Raw genomic sequence first — 18,186 nt, 5'->3', positions numbered from 1 at the left:
GCGTCCCAAATGGCACCCTAATTCCTATATAGTGCACTCCTTTGACCAGAGCCCTGGTCAAAGGTATAGAGAATAGGGTGCAATTTGAGACGCAGCCAATGTCTTTATAAAAATTCTGTAAGTGAATGTTGAGCCACAGTGAGACTATGGCCATTATAGAATGTCATGTCATCATCCAGGGTGACTCAGGCCCACACCCTGATAACTGCTCCCTGAGCAAGTGGATGGCTATACTATCATTCACTGTGGATTTACTGTGATCAGTTCACTTAGATAGGAATCAAGGGACTGTATGTCAATCAGTATTCAGTCTATTGATAATTCAATCAGTTAGCCCTAATCAAATTATTTTTGTTCGGTGTGTTTGACATAGACATTGGCTCTATGAAAATGTCAATCGAATTATATTTTCAGAGCACTTAGCCATTTACCACAGCAATCAACCAACAGTTGACCTCTAAAGGCGTATAAGCATTGACTGTCAAGAGACAGGCTTATGTATGTATGTATGTATGTATCTACAGTGAGCTCCATAATTCACTGGACAGTGACCATTCTTTTGTTATTTTGGTTCTGTACTCTAGCACTTTGAGTTTGAAAGGATACAATGACAATGAGGGTGAAGTGCAGACTGTCAGCTTTAATTTGAGGGTATTTTCATACATATCGGATGAACCGTTTATGAATTATAGAAGCTTTTGTACATGGTCCCCCCCCATTTTCGGGCATCAAAAAACATTGGACAGTTTAACATAATGTAGAATAAAGTAATCATTGTTAATATTTGGTCGCATATCCTTTGCATGCAATGACTGCTTGAAGTCTGCGATGCATCGCCATCACCAGACGCTGGGTATCTTCCCTGGTGATGCTCTGCCAGGCCTGTGCTGCAGCCATCTTCAGTTCCTGCTTGTTTCCGGGGACTTATTGCCTTAAGTCACCTCTTCAGCATGTAAAATGCATGTTCAATTGGATTCAGATCTGGTGATTGACTCCGGCCAGTCAAGGATTTTCCACTTTTTGGCCATCAAAAACCCCTTTTTGCTCTAGCAGTATGTTTAGGGTCATTGTCTTGTTGCATTATTAAGTGCCGTCCAATGAGTTTGGAGGCATTTGGTTTTATCTGAGCAGATAAAATATTTCTGTAGACTTCAGAATTCATTGTTCTACTTCTGTCTGCAGTCACATCATCGATGAAGACAAGTGAGCCTGTTCCACTGGCAGCCATACAGGCCCAAGCCATAACACCCCCTCCACCATGTTTCATGGATGAGGTGGTATGCTTTGGATCATGGGCATTTATTTTTTTTCTCCACACTTTTGTCTTTCCATCACTCTGGTACATGTTAATCTTTGTCTCATCTGTCCACAATACTTTTTTCCAGAACTCTTGGGGCTCTTTTAGGTGCTTTTTAGCAAACTGTAATCTTGCCTTTCTGTTCTTCAGGCTTATCAGTGGTTTGCATCTTGTAGTGTACCCTCTGTAGTCCTGCTGGTGTAGTCTTCTGCGTATGGTAGACTTTGACACATCTACACCTGCATCCAGGAGAGTGTTTTTGATCTGTTTGGCTGTTATCAGAGGTTTTTTCTTCACCATAGAGAGTATTCTCCGGTCATCCACTACAGTGGTCTTCCTCTGTCTACCGGGTCTTTTGACATAATTGAGTTCACCGGTTGTTTTTTTCTTGTTAATGATGAACAAAACTGTTGTCTTGGGCATGGCCAGGGTTTTTGCAATGTTCCTGAATGATTGATTTTCATTTCTGAGCCTTATGACGGCCAACTTCATTTGCATCGACACTGCTGTCTTCCTCATGTTGTCACACCCCAATAACAACCTCCAAAGGCAATAGCAACGTCTAGAATCATTACTATTCATCAACAGCTCTCCTGCATTCACTAACGACACAAATGAATACACCTGCCTAACGACACACATCTGTGAAGCCAATTTAACAAATACTTGTAGTACCTTAAAATGGGGGGACCATGTACAAAAGGTGCTGTCATTTCTAAACGGTTCATCCGATATGTATGAAAATACCCTCAAATTAAAGCTGACAGTCTGCACTTCACGCTCATTGTCATTGTATCCTTTCAAACTCAAAGTGCTAGAGTACAGAACCAAAATAACAAAACAATGGTCACTGTCCAATGAATTATGGAGCTCACTGTATGTACAGTGAGGGGAAAAAGTATTTGATCCCCTGCTGATTTTGTATGTTTGCCCACTGACAAAGAAATGATCAGTCTACAATTTTAATGGTAGGTTTATTTGAACAGTGAGAGACAGAATAACAACAAAAAAATCCAGAAAAACGCATGTCAAAAATGTTATAAATTGATTTGCATTTTAATGAGGGAAATAAGTATTTGACCCCTCTGCAAAACATGACTTAGTACTTGGTGGCAAAACCCTTGTTGGCAATTACATTTACATTTACATTTTAGTCATTTAGCAGACGCTCTTATCCAGAGCGACTTACAGTTAGTGAGTGCATACATTTTCATACTGGCCCCCCGTGGGAAACGAACCCACAACCCTGGCGTTGCAAGCGCCATGCTCTACCAACTGAGCTACAGAGGTCAGACGTTTCTTGTAGTTGGCCACCAGGTTTGCACACATCTCAGGAGGGATTTTGTCCCACTCCTCTTTGCAGATCTTCTCCAAGTCATTAAGATCCCGCCACAGATTTTCTATGGGATTAAGGTCTGGAGACTGGCTAGGCCACTCCAGGACCTTAATGTGCTTCTTCTTGAGCCACTCCTTTGTTGCCTTGGATGTGTGGTTTGGGTCATTGTCATGCTGGAATACCCATCCATGACCCATTTTCAATGCCCTGGCTGAGGGAAGGAGGTTCTCACCCAAGATTTGACGGTACATGGCCCCGTCCATCATCCCTTTGATGCGGTGAAGTTGTCCTGTCCCCTTAGCAGAAAAACACCCCCAAAGCATAATGTTTCCACCTCCATGTTTGACGGTGGGGATGGTGTTCTTGGGGTCATAGGCAGCATTCCTCCTCCAAACACGGCGAGTTGAGTTGATGCCAAAGAGCTCGATTTTGGTCTCATCTGACCACAACACTTTCACCCAGTTCTCCTCTGAATCATTCAGATGTTCATTGGCAAACTTCAGATGGGCCTGTATATGTGCTTTCTTGAGCAGGGGGACCTTGCGGGCGCTGCAGGATTTCAGTCCTTCATGGCGTAGTGTGTTACCAATTGTTTTCTTGGTGACTATGGTCCCAGCTGCCTTGAGATCATTGACAAGATCCTCCCGTGTAGTCCTCACCGTTCTCATGATCATTGCAACTCCACGAGGTGTGATCTTGCATGGAGTCCCAGGCCGAGGGAGATTTGACAGTTATTTTGTGTTTCTTCCATTTGCGAATAATCGCACCAACTGTTGTCACCTTCTCACCAAGCTGCTTGGCGATGGTCTTGTAGACCATTCCAGCCTTGTGTAGGTCTACAATCTTGTCCCTGACATCATTGGAGAGCTCTTTGGTCTTGGCCATGGTGGAGAGTTTGGAATCTGATTGATTGCTTCTGTGGACAGGTGTCTTTTATACAGGTAACAAGCTGAGATTAGGAGCACTCCCTTTAAGAGTGTGCTCCTAATCTTAGCTCGTTACCTGTATAAAAGACACCTGGGAGCCAGAAATCTTTCTGATTGAGAGGGGGTCAAATACTTATTTCCCCATTTAAAATGCAAATCAATTTATAACATTTTTGACATGCGTTTTTCTGGATTTTTTTGTTGTTATTCTGTCTCTCACTGTTCAAATAAACCTACCATTAAAATTATAGACTGATCATGTCTTTGACAGTGGGCAAACATACAAAATCAGCAGGGGATCAAATACTTTTTTCCTCACTGTATGTACACTGCCAGTCAAAAGTTTTAGAACACCTACTCATTCAAGGGTTTTTCTTCATTTTGACTATTTTCTACATTGTAGAATAATAGTGAAGACATCAGAACTATGAAATAACACATATGGAATCATGTAGTAACCAAAAAGTGTTAAACAAATAAATATTATTTATATTTGAGATTCTTCAAATAGCCACCCTTTGCCTTGATGACAGCTTTGCACACTCTTAGCATTCTCTCAACCAGCTTCATGAGGTAGTCACCTGGAATGCATTTCAATTAACAGGTGTGCCTTCTTAAAAGTTTATTTGTGGAATTTATTTCCTTAATGCGTTTGAGCCAATCAGTTGTGTTGTGACAAGTTAAGGGGGTATACAGAAGATAGCCCTATTTGGTAAAAGACAAAGTCCATATTATGGCAAGAACAGCTCAAATAAGCATAGAGAAACGACAGTCCATAATTACTTTAAGACATGAAGGTCAGTCAATTGCTTGGGCCAAGGAACACGAGCAATGGACATTAGACCGGTGGACATTTTTCCTTTGGTCTGGAGTCCAAATTTTAGATTTTTTTTCAAACCGCCGTGTCTTTGTGAGACGCGGTGTGGGTGAACAGATGATCTCTGCGTGTGTACTTCCCACTGTAAAGCATGGAGAAGGAGGTGTTATGGTGTGGGGGTGCTTTGTTGTTGAGACTGTCTGTGATTTATTTAGAATTCAAGGGACACTTAACCAGTATGGCTACCACAGCATTCTGCAGCGATACGCCATCCCATCTGGCTTGGGCTTAGTGGGACTATCATTTGTTTTTCAACAGGACAATGACCCAACACACCTCTAGGCTGTCTAAAGGCTATTTTACCAAGAGCTATTTTACCAACAAGGAGAGTGATGGAGTGCTGCATCAGATAACCTGGCCTCCACAATCCCCCGACCTCAACCAAATTGAGATGGTTTGGGATGAGTCGGACCGCAGAGTGAAGGAAAAGCAGCCAACAAGTGCTCAGCATATATGGGAACTCCTTAAAGTCTGTTGGAAAAGCATTCCAGGTGAAGCTGGTTTAGAGAATGCCAAGAGTGTGCAAAGCTGTCATCAAGGCAAATGGTGGCTATTTGAAGAATCTGAAATATAAAATATGTTTTGATTTGTTTAACACTTTTTTGGTTACTACATGATTCCATATGTGTTATTTCACAGTTTTGATGTATTCACTATTATTCTACAATGTAGAATGAGTAGGTGTTCTAATACTTTTGACCGGTAGTTTATACTGAACAAAAATATAAACGCAACATGCATTCAAAGGTTTTACTGCGTTATAGTTCATATAAGGAATTCAGTCAATTTAAATAAATACATGAGGCCCTAATCTATGGATTTACATGACTGGGAATACAGATATGCATCTGTTGGTCACAGATACCTTAACAAAAAAAGGTGGGGCGTGGATCAGAAAATCAGTCAGTATCTGGTGTGACTACCATTTGCATAATGCGGCGCAACGCATCTCCTTCGCATAGAGTTGATCAGGCTATTGATTGTGGCCTGTGGAATGTTGTCCCACTCCTCTGGATATTGGTGGGAACTGGAACACGCTGTCGTACACGTCGATCGTTGAGTATGCAGGCCATGGAAGAACTGGGACATTTTCAGATTCCAGGAATTGTATACAGATCCTTGCGACATGGGACCGTGCATTATCATGCTGAAACATAAGGTGATGACGGCGGATGAATAGCACGACAATGGACCTCAGGATCTCGTTACGGTATCTCTGTGCATTCAAATTGACATTGATCAAATGCAATTGTGTTCGTTGTCTGTAGCTAATGCCTGCCCATACCATAACCCCACCGCTACCATGGGGTACCATGGGGTGTTCACAACGTTGACATCAGAAAACCACTCGCCCACACAACGGTTGTGAGGCCGGGAGGACGAACTGCCAAATTCTCTAAAACGACATTGGAGGCGGCTTATGGTAGAGAAATGAACATTCAATTCTCTGGCAACAGCTCTGGTGGACATTCCTGCAGTCAGCATGCCAATTGCACGCTCCCTCAACTTGAGACATCTGTGGCATTGTGTTGTGACAAAACTGCACATTTTAGAGTGGCCTTTTATTGTCCTCAGCACAAGGTGCACCTGTGAAATGATCATGCTGTTTAATCAGCTTCTTGATATGCCACACCTGTCATATGGATGGATTATCTTGGCAAAGGAGAAATGTTCACTAACAGGGATGTAACCAAATTTGTGATATTTTTTTGTTGTTGAAATAAGCTTTTTGTGCGTATGGAACATTTTATGGGATCTTTTATTTCAGCTCATGAAACATGGGACCAACACTTTACTTGTTGCATTTATATTTTTGTTCAATTGCATTTATATTTTTGTTCAATGTATGTCCTCGTGAATATGTCCTCGTAATTCAAATGTCCTCTAAATTCACAACAGGTTTGAGGAACCCTGATCTGATTGGCTCACGCTCCGGCGCCGCCCTACCAGGTGACCCTACAGCGGGGAGAGGCGGTGAGAGATCCAGCCACAGCCTCCCCCATCCCACAGTGCATTGCACCGTGCCCACCACCACCATGTCCACCCCCAGCGGCAGCCCCGAGAGAGAGGGCTCCACAGGGGGACCCAACCAGCTGGAGTGTCCCCCCTCCTCTCCCCCTGGCATGGACCACTCCATGGGCAGCCCCCTGCTCAGCCCGGACTCATCTTGCCAAGATGCCATGCTCTCGGCCCCCGCCGCCTCCCCCGCTGACTCGGAGAGCCTGAGCCCTGACGAGCTAGAGCTGCTGGCTAAGCTGGAGGAGCAGAACAGGTGAGAAAGAGATTGGAACTGGGGTTCACGTGTTGCACAGTAGCTATAAGTAACTGCCAAAATAAAGGAAACACCAACTTAAGTATCTTAATAGGGCGTTGGGCCACCACGAGCCTCCAGAAGAGCTTCAATGCACCTTGGCATAGATTCTACAAGTGTCTGGAACTCTATTGGAGGGATGCGACATCATTCTTCCTCGAGAAATTCCATAATTTGGTGTTTTGTTGATGGTGGTGGAAAAGGCTGTCTGGCACCGCTCCAGAATCTCCCATAAGTGTTCAATTGGGTTGAGATCTGGTGACACAGACACACACACACACACCCTTTAAACCCCCTATGCACCTTTGAGACCCCTCTTTCAAAGTCACTGAGATCTCCTCTTCTAGTCATGGTAGCCAAAATAATGGGCGACTGGCCATGTTTATACATAGACCCTAAGCATGATGGGATGTTAATTGCTTAATTAACTCAGGAACCACACCTGTATGGAAGCACCTGCTTACAATTTACTTTGTATGCCTCATTTACTAAAGTGTAATTTATTTTGGCAGTTACCTGTATGTTTCCATGAACTTGTCCAGGGGTTTTGTGTAGGCATTTAGAACGTTTGCATAGAAAATAGATGCGACAATTGCCTACCACGTTGTGTTTCCATTGAACTGTCTTGTGTCGATTTAAAAACAGCTGGACGTAATGACATCCCATCAAATTATAATTTTTGTATTTATAAAACCTAGTGTCAAATAAAAATGAAGTGGTTGAAGTGTTTCCATGATCCATTTAGACAAATTGCGCATTAATAAATTGGCGACAGCCTGTATGCCCTCCCACCTATCTGTTTCATGTCTCAGGTAGCCCGCAAGAGCCAGCATGGATAGAATGCAAGAATTGACTAATATTTGCCATATTCTAATAATTGTCATGTGCCACCGTATCACCACAGTCCTTGCCATGGTGAAACTTGCACTCCTGTTGATCTGAAATAATTGGATAGTGAACTTGCATCCAGCCAACCAGAAAAGCAAGCGAAGCAATTCAGGCATTCTTGGAAGTCAGGACAATCCTTGTCCTGCAAAGAAACAATATTATTTATAGTATGTTTTATTTTGCAACTAGTTGGCATTTAGAATTAGATGTGGATTCAATCTTTATACACTGCTCAAAAAAATAAAGGGAACACTTAAACAACACATCCTAGATCTGAATGAATGAAATCATCTTATTAAATACTTTTTTCTTTACATAGTTGAATGTGCTGACAACAAAATCACACAAAAATTATCAATGGAAATGAAATGTATCAACCCATGGAGGTCTGGATTTGGAGTCACCCTTAAAATTTAAGTGGAAAACCACACTACAGGCTGATCCAACTTTGATGTAATGTCCTTAAAACAAGTCAAAATGAGGCTCAGTAATGTGTGTGGCCTCCATGTGCCTGTATGACCTCCCTACAACGCCTGGGCATGCTCCTGATGAGGTGGCGGATGGTCTCCTGAGGGATCTCCTCCCAGACCTGGACTAAAGCATCCGCCAACTCCTGGACAGTCTGTGGTGCAACGTGGCGTTGGTGGATGGAGCGAGACATGATGTCCCAGATGTGCTCAATTGGATTCAGGTCTGGGGAACGGGCGGTCCATAGCATCAATGCCTTCCTCTTGCAGGAACTGCTGACACACTCCAGCCACATGAGGTCTAGCATTGTCTTGCATTAGGAGGAACCCAGGGCCAACCGCACCAGCATATGGTCTCACAAGGGGTCTGAGGATCTCATCTCTGTACCTAATGGCAGTCAGGCTACCTCTGGCGAGCACATGGAGGGCTGTGCGGCCCCCAAAGAAATGCCACCCCACACCATGACTGACCCACCGCCAAACCGGTCATGCTGGAGGATGTTGCAGGCAGCAGAACGTTCTCCCACGGCGTCTCCAGACTCTGTCACGTCTGTCACATGTGCTCAGTGTGAACCTGCTTTCATCTGTGAAGAGCACAGGGCGCCAGTGGCGAATTTGCCAATCTTGGTGTTCTCTGGAAAATGCCAAACGTCCTGCAGGGTGTTGGGCTGTAAGCACAACCCCCACCTGTGGACGTCGGGCCCTCATACCACCCTCATGGAGTCTGTTTCTGACCGTTTGAGCAGACACATGCACATTTGTGACCTGCTGGAGGTCATTTTGCAGGGCTCTGGCAGTGCTCCCCCTGCTCCTCCTTGCACAAAGGCGGAGGTAGCGGTCCTGCTGCTGGGTTGTTGCCCTCCTACGGCCTCCTCCACGTCTCCTGATGTACTGGCCTGTCTCCTGGTAGCGCCTCCATGCTCTGGACACTACGCTGACAGACACAGCAAACCTTCTGGCCACAGCTCGCATTGATGTGCCATCCTGGATGAGCTGCACTACCTGAGCCACTTGTGTGGGTTGTAGACTCCGTCTCATGCTACCACTAGAGTGAAAGCACCGCCAGCATTCAAAGTGACCAAAACATCAGCGAGGAAGCATAGGAACTGAGAAGTGGTCTGTGGTCACCACCTGCAGAACCACTTCTTTATTGGGGGTGTCTTGCTAATTGCCTATAATTTCCACCTGTTGTCTATTCCATTTGCACAACAGCATGTGAAATTTATTGTCAATCAGTGTTGCTTCCTAAGTGGACAGTTTGATTTCACAGAAGTGTGATTGACTTGGAGTTACATTGTGTTGTTTAAGTGTTCCCTTAATTTTTTTGAGCAGTGTAGTTAGGCCTACATGATGTGCCCCTCGTAGGCCTACCTTAAAAATTATTTGGCAATCATTTATTCTAAAAACAGTTTCCATCAGAATTTGTCACAATAAATCCACCTATATCGACCAGATAAATGTTGATCTTTAGAACATTTCTCCTATATCTGCCGTTTCCATTACACATGTCACCAAGATTTTTTTTGCAACATTGATTTTGTCAAATAAACCTGCCTACTGTTGCAAAATTAGTGCCTGGTGACTGGTCTTGCATGGCTGCCTTCAAGATCACTGCGCTGTTGTGAGAATGTCATTTGCTGATATTTTGCCAGGTAAATGATGATCCACTCGTAAACACAGGTACAGTGCAGCGATCCATCTGTGTTACAGAACATTGCTATGAGGCTTCCAGGTCTGTATGGGGTAGCAGAGGTTAGCCTCTCCCCGTTGTGGGTAGCTCCAGAGCAGATGCACTGAGCAGATGTCTCATTGGGCTGGAGGAGCCTCTGGCCAAGGCCTAGTGGGCCGGCTAGGCTAGCTGAGATACGCTTTGATGCCAGAGCTGGAACATTCACTGTTGCACCTGCCTCTTCTGCCTCTGTGAGCTGGAGCTTTGCTGTTACTGCCACAGAATTATAACCAATGTGCAAGCACACACTCAGTCTGTGTCTGAAATGGCACCCTATTCCCTATGTAGTGCACTACTTTTGACCAGGGTCCAGATGAGCTCTGGTCAAAAGCAGTGCACTATATAGGGAAAAAAGCTGCCATTTTGAACGCACCCTCAGTGTGTGTACTATCAGAGTAGCTGCTACGGCCTTGAAATTGATAAGTCTCAACAAAAGGCCCAGTGTCTCACTATCGAGCGGTGCACTGCAAGGCTCAGTGACTTGACCTAGTAGTATTAAAGGTACTGCTGGTTGTTTGTGCCCTCCAGTGTTTTAGATGACATTCTCCCACATGATTTTCTACTACATCACTTGGGGTAAAAATGAAAAATGTTTCAAGTTTTTTTTAAACTCTTTACGTAAATTTAAGTGAACAGTCTAATTAATGCAAAAGATAAATATAACATTAAGCCCGAAGAGTTTAACATTATGGATTAACAATAAAAAGATAAAAGCAAGTAATAGAAACAAGACGAGTAATGAAAGCATAAGTGACTCTTGAGTCACTCATATGACCCTTATCTGACCATTGACCTCTAACCCCTTGACCCCCCCCCCCTTCCTCCTCCCCAGACTTCTGGAGGCGGACTCCAAGTCAATGCGCTCAATGAGCGGCTCGCGGCGGAACAGCGGCTCGTCCCTGGTGTCCAGCTCCTCTGCCTCGTCCAACCTGTCCCACCTGGAGGAGGACACCTGGATCCTGTGGGGACGCATCGTCAACGAGTGGGACGAGTGGAGACGCAAGAAGGACAAGCTGCTCAAGGTGAGGGGTGGGAGGATGGATGAGTGATAGAGAGACTGATTGAGAGACTGATAGAGCGAAGGGAAGAGAGGGGAGAAGATGGAGAGATAGGATATATGAGGGGAGGAGAGGGGGGAAAAGATATGACATGGGAGTGGTGGGCAGAGGAGAGATGGATGGATGGGTAAGGCAGAGGGTACATAGGGGATAGGGGGGATAAGATGGAGCGCGGGACAGAGCAGAGAGGACGAATAAGGGGAGAGAGGACAGTAGGGAAGGTGAGAAGCGATGGATGAGTTGGAAAGGACAGTCGGAGCAAGGGGAAGAGAGGAGAACATGGAGAGAGAGAGGATGGATGAGGGAGAGAACAGACGGAGCCAGGGAAAAGGAGGGGAGAGGATGGAAAAAGGGAGAGGGGAACAGCAGGAGAGATTAGAGAGGAGAAAATGGGGGCGAGGACAAATGAGGAGAGAGCACAGATGGAGGGAGAAGAAAGGATAAGTGAAGATTAGAGACATGAAATTATATAGACATTCAGTATAGGCTAGGATGTATAGTTTTACAGTAAACTGAGAATTTGACTCGTAAATAAACCTTTATTTTCACCTCCAGGAGCTGATCCGTAAGGGCATCCCACACCACTTCCGGGCGATCGTGTGGCAGCTGCTGGGTAATGCCACAGACATGCCAGTGAAGAACCAGTACTCTGAGCTGCTCAAGATGTCCTCGCCCTGCGAAAAGCTCATCCGACGGGACATCGCCCGCACCTACCCCGAGCATGAGTTCTTCAAGGGCCAGGACAGCCTGGGTCAGGAGGTGCTCTTCAACGTCATGAAGGTGAGGGTGCATGACATTTTGACCTTTGACATTACTTTTTTTCTGCATTATTAAAATGTTGTCTCTTTGGTTCACATGGACAAACAAAATGGATTTGGTTTGATTAGTCCTTTTTATACTAGTGAGATGTGCAGTTTGATGATCAGTTAGAAGCAGTTACATCTGCATTGCTTGCTGTTTGGGGTTTTAGGCTGGGTTTCTGTATAGCTCTTTGTGACATCTGCTGATGTAAAAAGGGCTTTATAAATACATTTGATTGATTGAGTTAGATGTGTATATGAACTGTATGGGCTGGTTTCCCAGACACTGATTAAGCCTAGTCCTGGACTAAAAAGCATGGCAAATGGAGAATCTCTAAACTTAATCTGTGTCCGGGGAACCTCCCCTATGAGTATAGGTTTGTTCATATTGATGTCTGTGTGCAGGCGTATTCTCTGGTGGACCGGGAGGTGGGTTACTGCCAGGGCAGTGCCTTCATCGTGGGCCTGTTGCTCATGCAGGTAACGTCTCTTCAGCAGCCCTCTAGTCTAGACATCCCCCTCTCTTCAGCAGCCCTCTAGTCTAGACATCCCCCTCTCTTCAGCAGCCCTCTAGTCTAGACATCCCCCTCTCTTGCTATCACTCTACGTTGTGCTAAATATGGAATTGTCCTGATTCGACCCTTTTTCCGTTGCTTATATGAATAAAGTACCTCTGAGCTCCTGATTAGTGCGAACACACACACACACACACACACACACACACACACACACACACAGCCTGACCCTGTCTCTCCTGTGGCACTCTAGATGCCAGAGGAGGAGGCGTTCTGTGTGTTTGTGCGTCTGATGCAGGAGTACCGTCTGAGGGAGCTGTTCAAACCAACCATGGCTGAGCTAGGCCTCTGTATCTACCAGTTTGAATACTTGCTGCAGGTAAATAAACTCTGTCTTTATTCATCTCCATATGTCACGCTGGCCAATGTAGAAGGTTGTATACATCCCAAATGGCACCTTGTTCCCTATAAAGTGCATTACTTTTGACCAGGGCCAATAGGTCAAAAGTAGTGCACTATATAGGGAATACAGTGCCATTTAGGACGCATCTATTGACAAATAAACTAAAAACCTTAAGGGCCTTTCAGGTGTCTGGGATTGAAATGATTGGTTTACCTCAAACATGTCTAGTTGTTCCTAGGTACATATACAGTGTACTGTAGTTGGGGAATAAGCACAGATATTGCAATGATAAAGTTGTCCACTATGGGGCAGCAAATAGATTCATACAGCACAGACTTGAGCTAGGTTAGTCCTTACATTTAATAGTACCACTTTGAAACCATTACGGATTTGTAGCTGAACTAAAACCCCTATTAACCCTTATTTTCCTCTCGTTCCCTCTCTTCCCTTCTTTCCCTTCCTCTTCCTCTCATCCACCCTTTTCCATTCCTCTTTTCCCTCTCTTTCCTTATCCCAACAGGAGCAGCTCCCGGAGCTGAACGTTCACTTCCGTTCTCAGAGTTTCCACACCTCCATGTACGCCTCCTCCTGGTTCCTCACTCTCTTCCTCACCTTCCTCCCCATGCCCGTCGCCACGCGCATCTTTGATATCTTCATGTACGAGGTAAGAGACTCACCACTGGTGTCTTATAGGTGAGCGTGAGAACGTGTTTGGGTGAACATATACTTGAAAATATAAACATAGTGGATCTAATATACATTATGTCTGATTTTATTTTAATTTTGTAACCTTTAGTTCCAGGTTGTTCTCATTAAGATAAAATCTCTTCTACAAGAGAATCGTGTGATCTAGTACTGTGTGTGTTGAATTGAACTTTCAATCCCTGTCTTCAGGGTCTGGAGATTATATTTCGTGTGGGCATGGCCATTCTGCAGTACAACCAGACTGACCTCATCCAGCTGGACATGGAGGGCATGTCCCAGGTAACAACCACTAGCCCCCCATAGGTCAAAAGTAGTGCACAATATATGGAATAGGGTGCATCACATAAAAGGCACTACAGCAGGGTTCCCCAATAGGCTGTTTCACCATTAAGTAATCCAGCTTTAAGGGACCAAATTCGGCCCACGGGTGGTTTTATTTGGCCCCCCAAGTTTTTTTTATTTTTATTTTTTATTTTTATTTTTAATATTACTTTTCTTTCTTGGGCATAAAATCTGTTCTTAAATAGAGGCATATGTGATTGTATTACAATGTAATCCAGGTTTGAAATTATAATTGTTTTGTCAAATACTATATCCGTTCTTGCGGTCAATGTGCAGTGTACAAATTATTTATAACTATGTTCCGGCCCCCCGCCCATCCGCTCAAGGAAAAATCGGCCCACAGCTAAATCTAATTGGGGACCCATGCACTATAGTATAAATCATGAATTATCAATGTAGATAGACACAAGACTTGCTGCAAGCAAGAAAAACAAAAAAGTGGAATTAACCATTGTATAAACATATGGGCATTTGTGAAGGGTCTTTACTTCAATTATCATTTGATTACCTATACTGGACGTATTATTCTCGTTCATAGTGTATTAACAGGACATATGCTCGTTCATAGTGTATTAACAGGACATATGCTCGTTCATAGTGTATTAACAGGACATATGCTCGTTCATAGTGTATTAACAGGACATATGCTCGTTCATAGTGTATTAACAGGACATATTCTCGTTCATAGGGTATTAACAGGACATATTATTTTTCATAGTTTATTATATGGAGCTCTAACCATGTCTCTGCCTTCTCTCACAGCACTTCCAGAAGGTGATCCCCCACCAGTTTGACAGCTGCCCAGACAAGCTGATCCTGAGGGCCTACCAGGTTAAATACAACCCCAAGAGGATGAAGAAGTAGGTTCTGCGTCTGATCATATATTAGAATAACAATACTGGCTTTAGGGTGTAATCTACAGTTAATGTGGCCCAATGGGACCTGGTTTGTGGTGTTATTACTATACAAAGCATGCTTTTAGTTTAAGATGATTTGTTTCAGTTTTATTTGCATATAGTCAAATACATAAATGTACAATGGAAACATATTGTATGAATCTAACTCTGCTAAAATGCTTTTATTTGCCAGGTTGGAGAAAGAGTACACCACAATCAAGAACAAAGAGATGGAGGAGCAAATAGAGATCAAGGTGTGTGTGTGTGTGTGTGTGTCTAACTTCTTCTTTGAACTAATATATTAATAGGCCAACAGAAAAAACGTTTTTCTGTTTTACCTTGTATAATGACTAACACAGTTTCCTAACTGTCTCTCTACTCATCTTAAATACCAAAAAAACTCCACAGAGGTTACGCACAGAGAACAGGCTTCTGAAGCAACGGATTGAGACATTGGAGAAGGTAAGAGATGGAAACTTGGCTTTGAGTCAGTCACTCACTTTAGCGCTTATGTGAATAAGGTTTATGATGTACAATAAAACACAGCCAGAAACATATGAAGCTAAAATATAGCCATGCCAACTAAGACTTATAACCTGTCACATTTACAGAATAAGTGAGGTGACTTAAGTTGTGAATGTACCTAAGGACAGAGATCATGTCTGTTGATTTTGTGTGCGTGAGTGGATGATTTAAATTGATGGGCCTTATTCTAGACCGGAGCCACTGAGTCTCTCCTTCTTTTCCAAGTACTCTGGCTTTTCTTTTCCCACTTTCTTCTCTCCTGTTGTTCTCTGAGTAAAGCTTTTTGTCTTTGTTCTCTTCTTTATTCCTTCTCACACACAAACACACTGCCGCTCTTTCACTCTATATTATCGATTTCTCTCTCACCCTCTCTTCCCCTTCTCTTATTTATTTTCTGTTGTCATATTTCCGTTACTCATTCACCCTGTTCTTATCCTTCATTCCTTATCTTCCTCTTTATTTCTTCCTATTCTCTACTTTTCCTCCTTTCCTTTTCTCTTCCTTTTCTTATCCTCTTCTTCCTCTCCTTCACCGGTGTTGTAGGAAAGTGCTGCTCTAGCAGACAGGCTGATACAGGTACAGTACTGGAAAGCCATCTCTCCTCTCACACCTTCCTTCCTCCTGCACTTCCTCTCTCCGTCTCCTTGACAGTGATCAATCAATGCCTGACTTCTGCATGAGAGAATGTTTGTTTGTCTGTCCGTCAGACCATGCTCCCCCTTCACCGCATGTGCATCTGTGTGTCCATGGCAGGAGCTCTAATACTAAGGCCTATAGCCCTGCATGTGGCATGTGGAAACACAGGTGTACCCCAAGGCACTGTTTTAGGCCCTTTGTCATTTATTAGGATAGAAATGTCTTTGTAGGATAATTACAACCTAATAGGATAGGATACAGAAGAGCCATTTATATTCTACTCTGTCAACTCCTAATATCTAACCTCAATAGTGAAAGTGTTAAGGCTAAGCCCCAATTCCCTCTAAATTCTAACCAACGTTGTCGATACCCCCCAGACACATTCCCTATAACTGACACGGCCCCCTCTGGTCTCTGACCCTCTGTCTTAACTATTCCAGGGTCAGGTGACGCGGGCGCAGGAGGCTGAGGAGAACTACGTGATCAAGCGGGAGCTGGCGGTGGTGAGGCAGCAGTTCAGCGTGACCAGCCAGAACCTGGAGAAAGCCCAGGACACCATCGGAGAACTGCAGCGGGAGAAGGTAAGGAATGATCTGGAGTCAGTGTGGGTGAGATATTGGAATGCTGCAGGGGCAGGGACTCAGATGGAGAACTGATCTAGAGTCAGGCTTTGATGAACGGTGCACCCGTCTTAGGCTTTTGCTAAGAGATTATGAGTAAAAAACTATATTGCAATGGGTAACAAGTTCTAAAAGGTACAAATTGACAACAAAATAAATGTGATGCGCCAGTGACTGGTATGGAAAATTACAAGCACTAGGCTGTATAGTCAGTGGTTGCCCTTGTGGTTGTTGTTTTTCTTGTTTGGGGAACTGACTCAATCTGATGGTCTTCTGCTCGTAAAATATCAACATAATATTTTGCGAATTTGACTTGTCATTTCAAAAATAGTTACGTTCTAAATCGATGATGTTGATTTTTAAACAGTTCAGTGTAATCCGTGTATGGATGTTTGTGATTTGTAAGTTTAGGATCAAGTTTCATTGTAAGTGTAGGGTAGCACTTTGATGATAGTGGACAGGCTGGTAAACACTTTCTTAGTTTCTCTTTATGGATCTTATCTGAAAATGTAAAATACAGAAACTGAATCACTACCAAAGTAACCCGTTTGACGCTCACGTACAGTAAATCTGGGTGTGTTTTAGTATGGTGTTGCTTGTCAATGTATTGACTGTTTCTAATGTAGAGTTATTGCTTTCAGTTGCCAGTAGAGCAACATCATACATTATAAATCAAATCAAATGTTATTTGTCACGTGCCGAATACAACAGATGTAGACCTTACAGTGAAATGCTTACTTACAAGCCCTTAACCAACAATGCAGTTAAGAAAATAGAGTTAGGAAAATATTTAATAAATAAACTAAAGTTGAAAAAAGGTAACACAATAAAATAACAATAACGAGGCTATATATACAGTGGGTACTGGTACCGAGTCAATGTGCGGGGGTACAGGTTAGTCGAGGTAATTGAGGTAATATGTACATATAGGTAGGGGTAAAATGACTATGCATAGATAATAAACAGCGAGTAGCAGCAGTGTAAAAACAAAGGGGGGAGGGGGTCAATGTAAATAGTCCGGGTGGCCATTTGATTAACTGTTCAGCAGTCTTATGGCTTGGGGGTAGAAGCTGTTAAGGAGCCTTTTGGACCTAGACTTGGCACTTCAGTACCGCTTGCCGTGCGGTAGCAGAGAGAACAGTCTATGACAGTCGGTGATCAGGCCTACCACTGTTGTGTCGTCAGCAAACTTAATGATGGTGTTGGAGTCGTGCTTGGCCACGCAGTCGTGGGTGAACCGGGAGTGTAGAGGAGGGAACTAGGCACACACCCCTGAGGGGCCCCGTGTTGAGGATCAGCGTGGCAGATGTGTTGTTGCCTACCCTTACCACCTGGGGGCGGCCCGTCAGGAAGTCCAAGATCCAGTTGCAGAGGGAGGTGTTTAGTCCCAGGGTCCTTAGCTTAGTGATTAGCTTTGTGGGCACTATGGTGTTGAACGCCGAGCTGTAGTCAATGAACAACATTCTCACATAGGTATTCCTTTTTGTCCAGGTGGGAAAGGGCAGTGTGGAGTGCGATTGAGATTGCGTCATCTGTGGATCTGTTGGGGCACTTCATGGCTACCAACGTGAGTGCTACGGGCGGTAGTCTTTGTATAGAGTTAGTTTGACCTGTTTGAAATCCATAGTGTTATAACATTGTGTTCACCCAGGGCTGGTGTTGTATTAGCCAGTTGTATGTGCCATCTAATGTATAGGTGTAGACAGCCATGGTGAGGTGGACAATAGTGTGATATTGAAAGGGTAGACAGACAATGCCTGTAGCCCAGCTGGTCCAGCACAAAAGGGGTTCAGTTAGTCATTTTAGTTTTTTTGTTGGTACATTTTACCCCTTCCCCCCCAATTTCGTGATATCC

At 43.9% G+C, this 18,186-nt stretch overlaps 2 protein-coding genes across 2 annotated transcripts in view; both read left to right on the top strand.

Annotated features, from left to right (window-relative positions):
* LOC123481419 (serine/threonine-protein kinase N1-like) overlaps positions 1–18,186 on the top strand; it is a 330,043-nt gene that overhangs the window by 25,999 nt on the left and 285,858 nt on the right. The window lies entirely within an intron of this gene.
* Positions 1–18,186, top strand: part of LOC121533203 (EVI5-like protein) — a 30,482-nt gene that overhangs the window by 7,815 nt on the left and 4,481 nt on the right. The window contains exons 2-13 of the mRNA XM_041839009.2: positions 6,336–6,708; positions 10,664–10,853; positions 11,445–11,669; positions 12,095–12,169; positions 12,458–12,583; positions 13,128–13,271; positions 13,502–13,591; positions 14,417–14,514; positions 14,744–14,804; positions 14,959–15,012; positions 15,619–15,651; positions 16,152–16,292. Coding sequence (XP_041694943.2) covers positions 6,473–6,708; positions 10,664–10,853; positions 11,445–11,669; positions 12,095–12,169; positions 12,458–12,583; positions 13,128–13,271; positions 13,502–13,591; positions 14,417–14,514; positions 14,744–14,804; positions 14,959–15,012; positions 15,619–15,651; positions 16,152–16,292 — 1,473 coding nt within the window. The 5' untranslated portion in view covers positions 6,336–6,472. The remainder of the gene's footprint in view (positions 1–6,335; positions 6,709–10,663; positions 10,854–11,444; positions 11,670–12,094; positions 12,170–12,457; positions 12,584–13,127; positions 13,272–13,501; positions 13,592–14,416; positions 14,515–14,743; positions 14,805–14,958; positions 15,013–15,618; positions 15,652–16,151; positions 16,293–18,186) is intronic.

The sequence above is a fragment of the Coregonus clupeaformis genome, chromosome 20, assembly GCF_020615455.1.
Source record: "Coregonus clupeaformis isolate EN_2021a chromosome 20, ASM2061545v1, whole genome shotgun sequence".
In the NCBI taxonomy this organism is placed as follows: domain Eukaryota; kingdom Metazoa; phylum Chordata; class Actinopteri; order Salmoniformes; family Salmonidae; genus Coregonus; species Coregonus clupeaformis.
The sequence above is the reverse complement of the archived record's forward strand: the minus strand, read 5'-3'. Positions and strand labels throughout refer to the sequence as shown.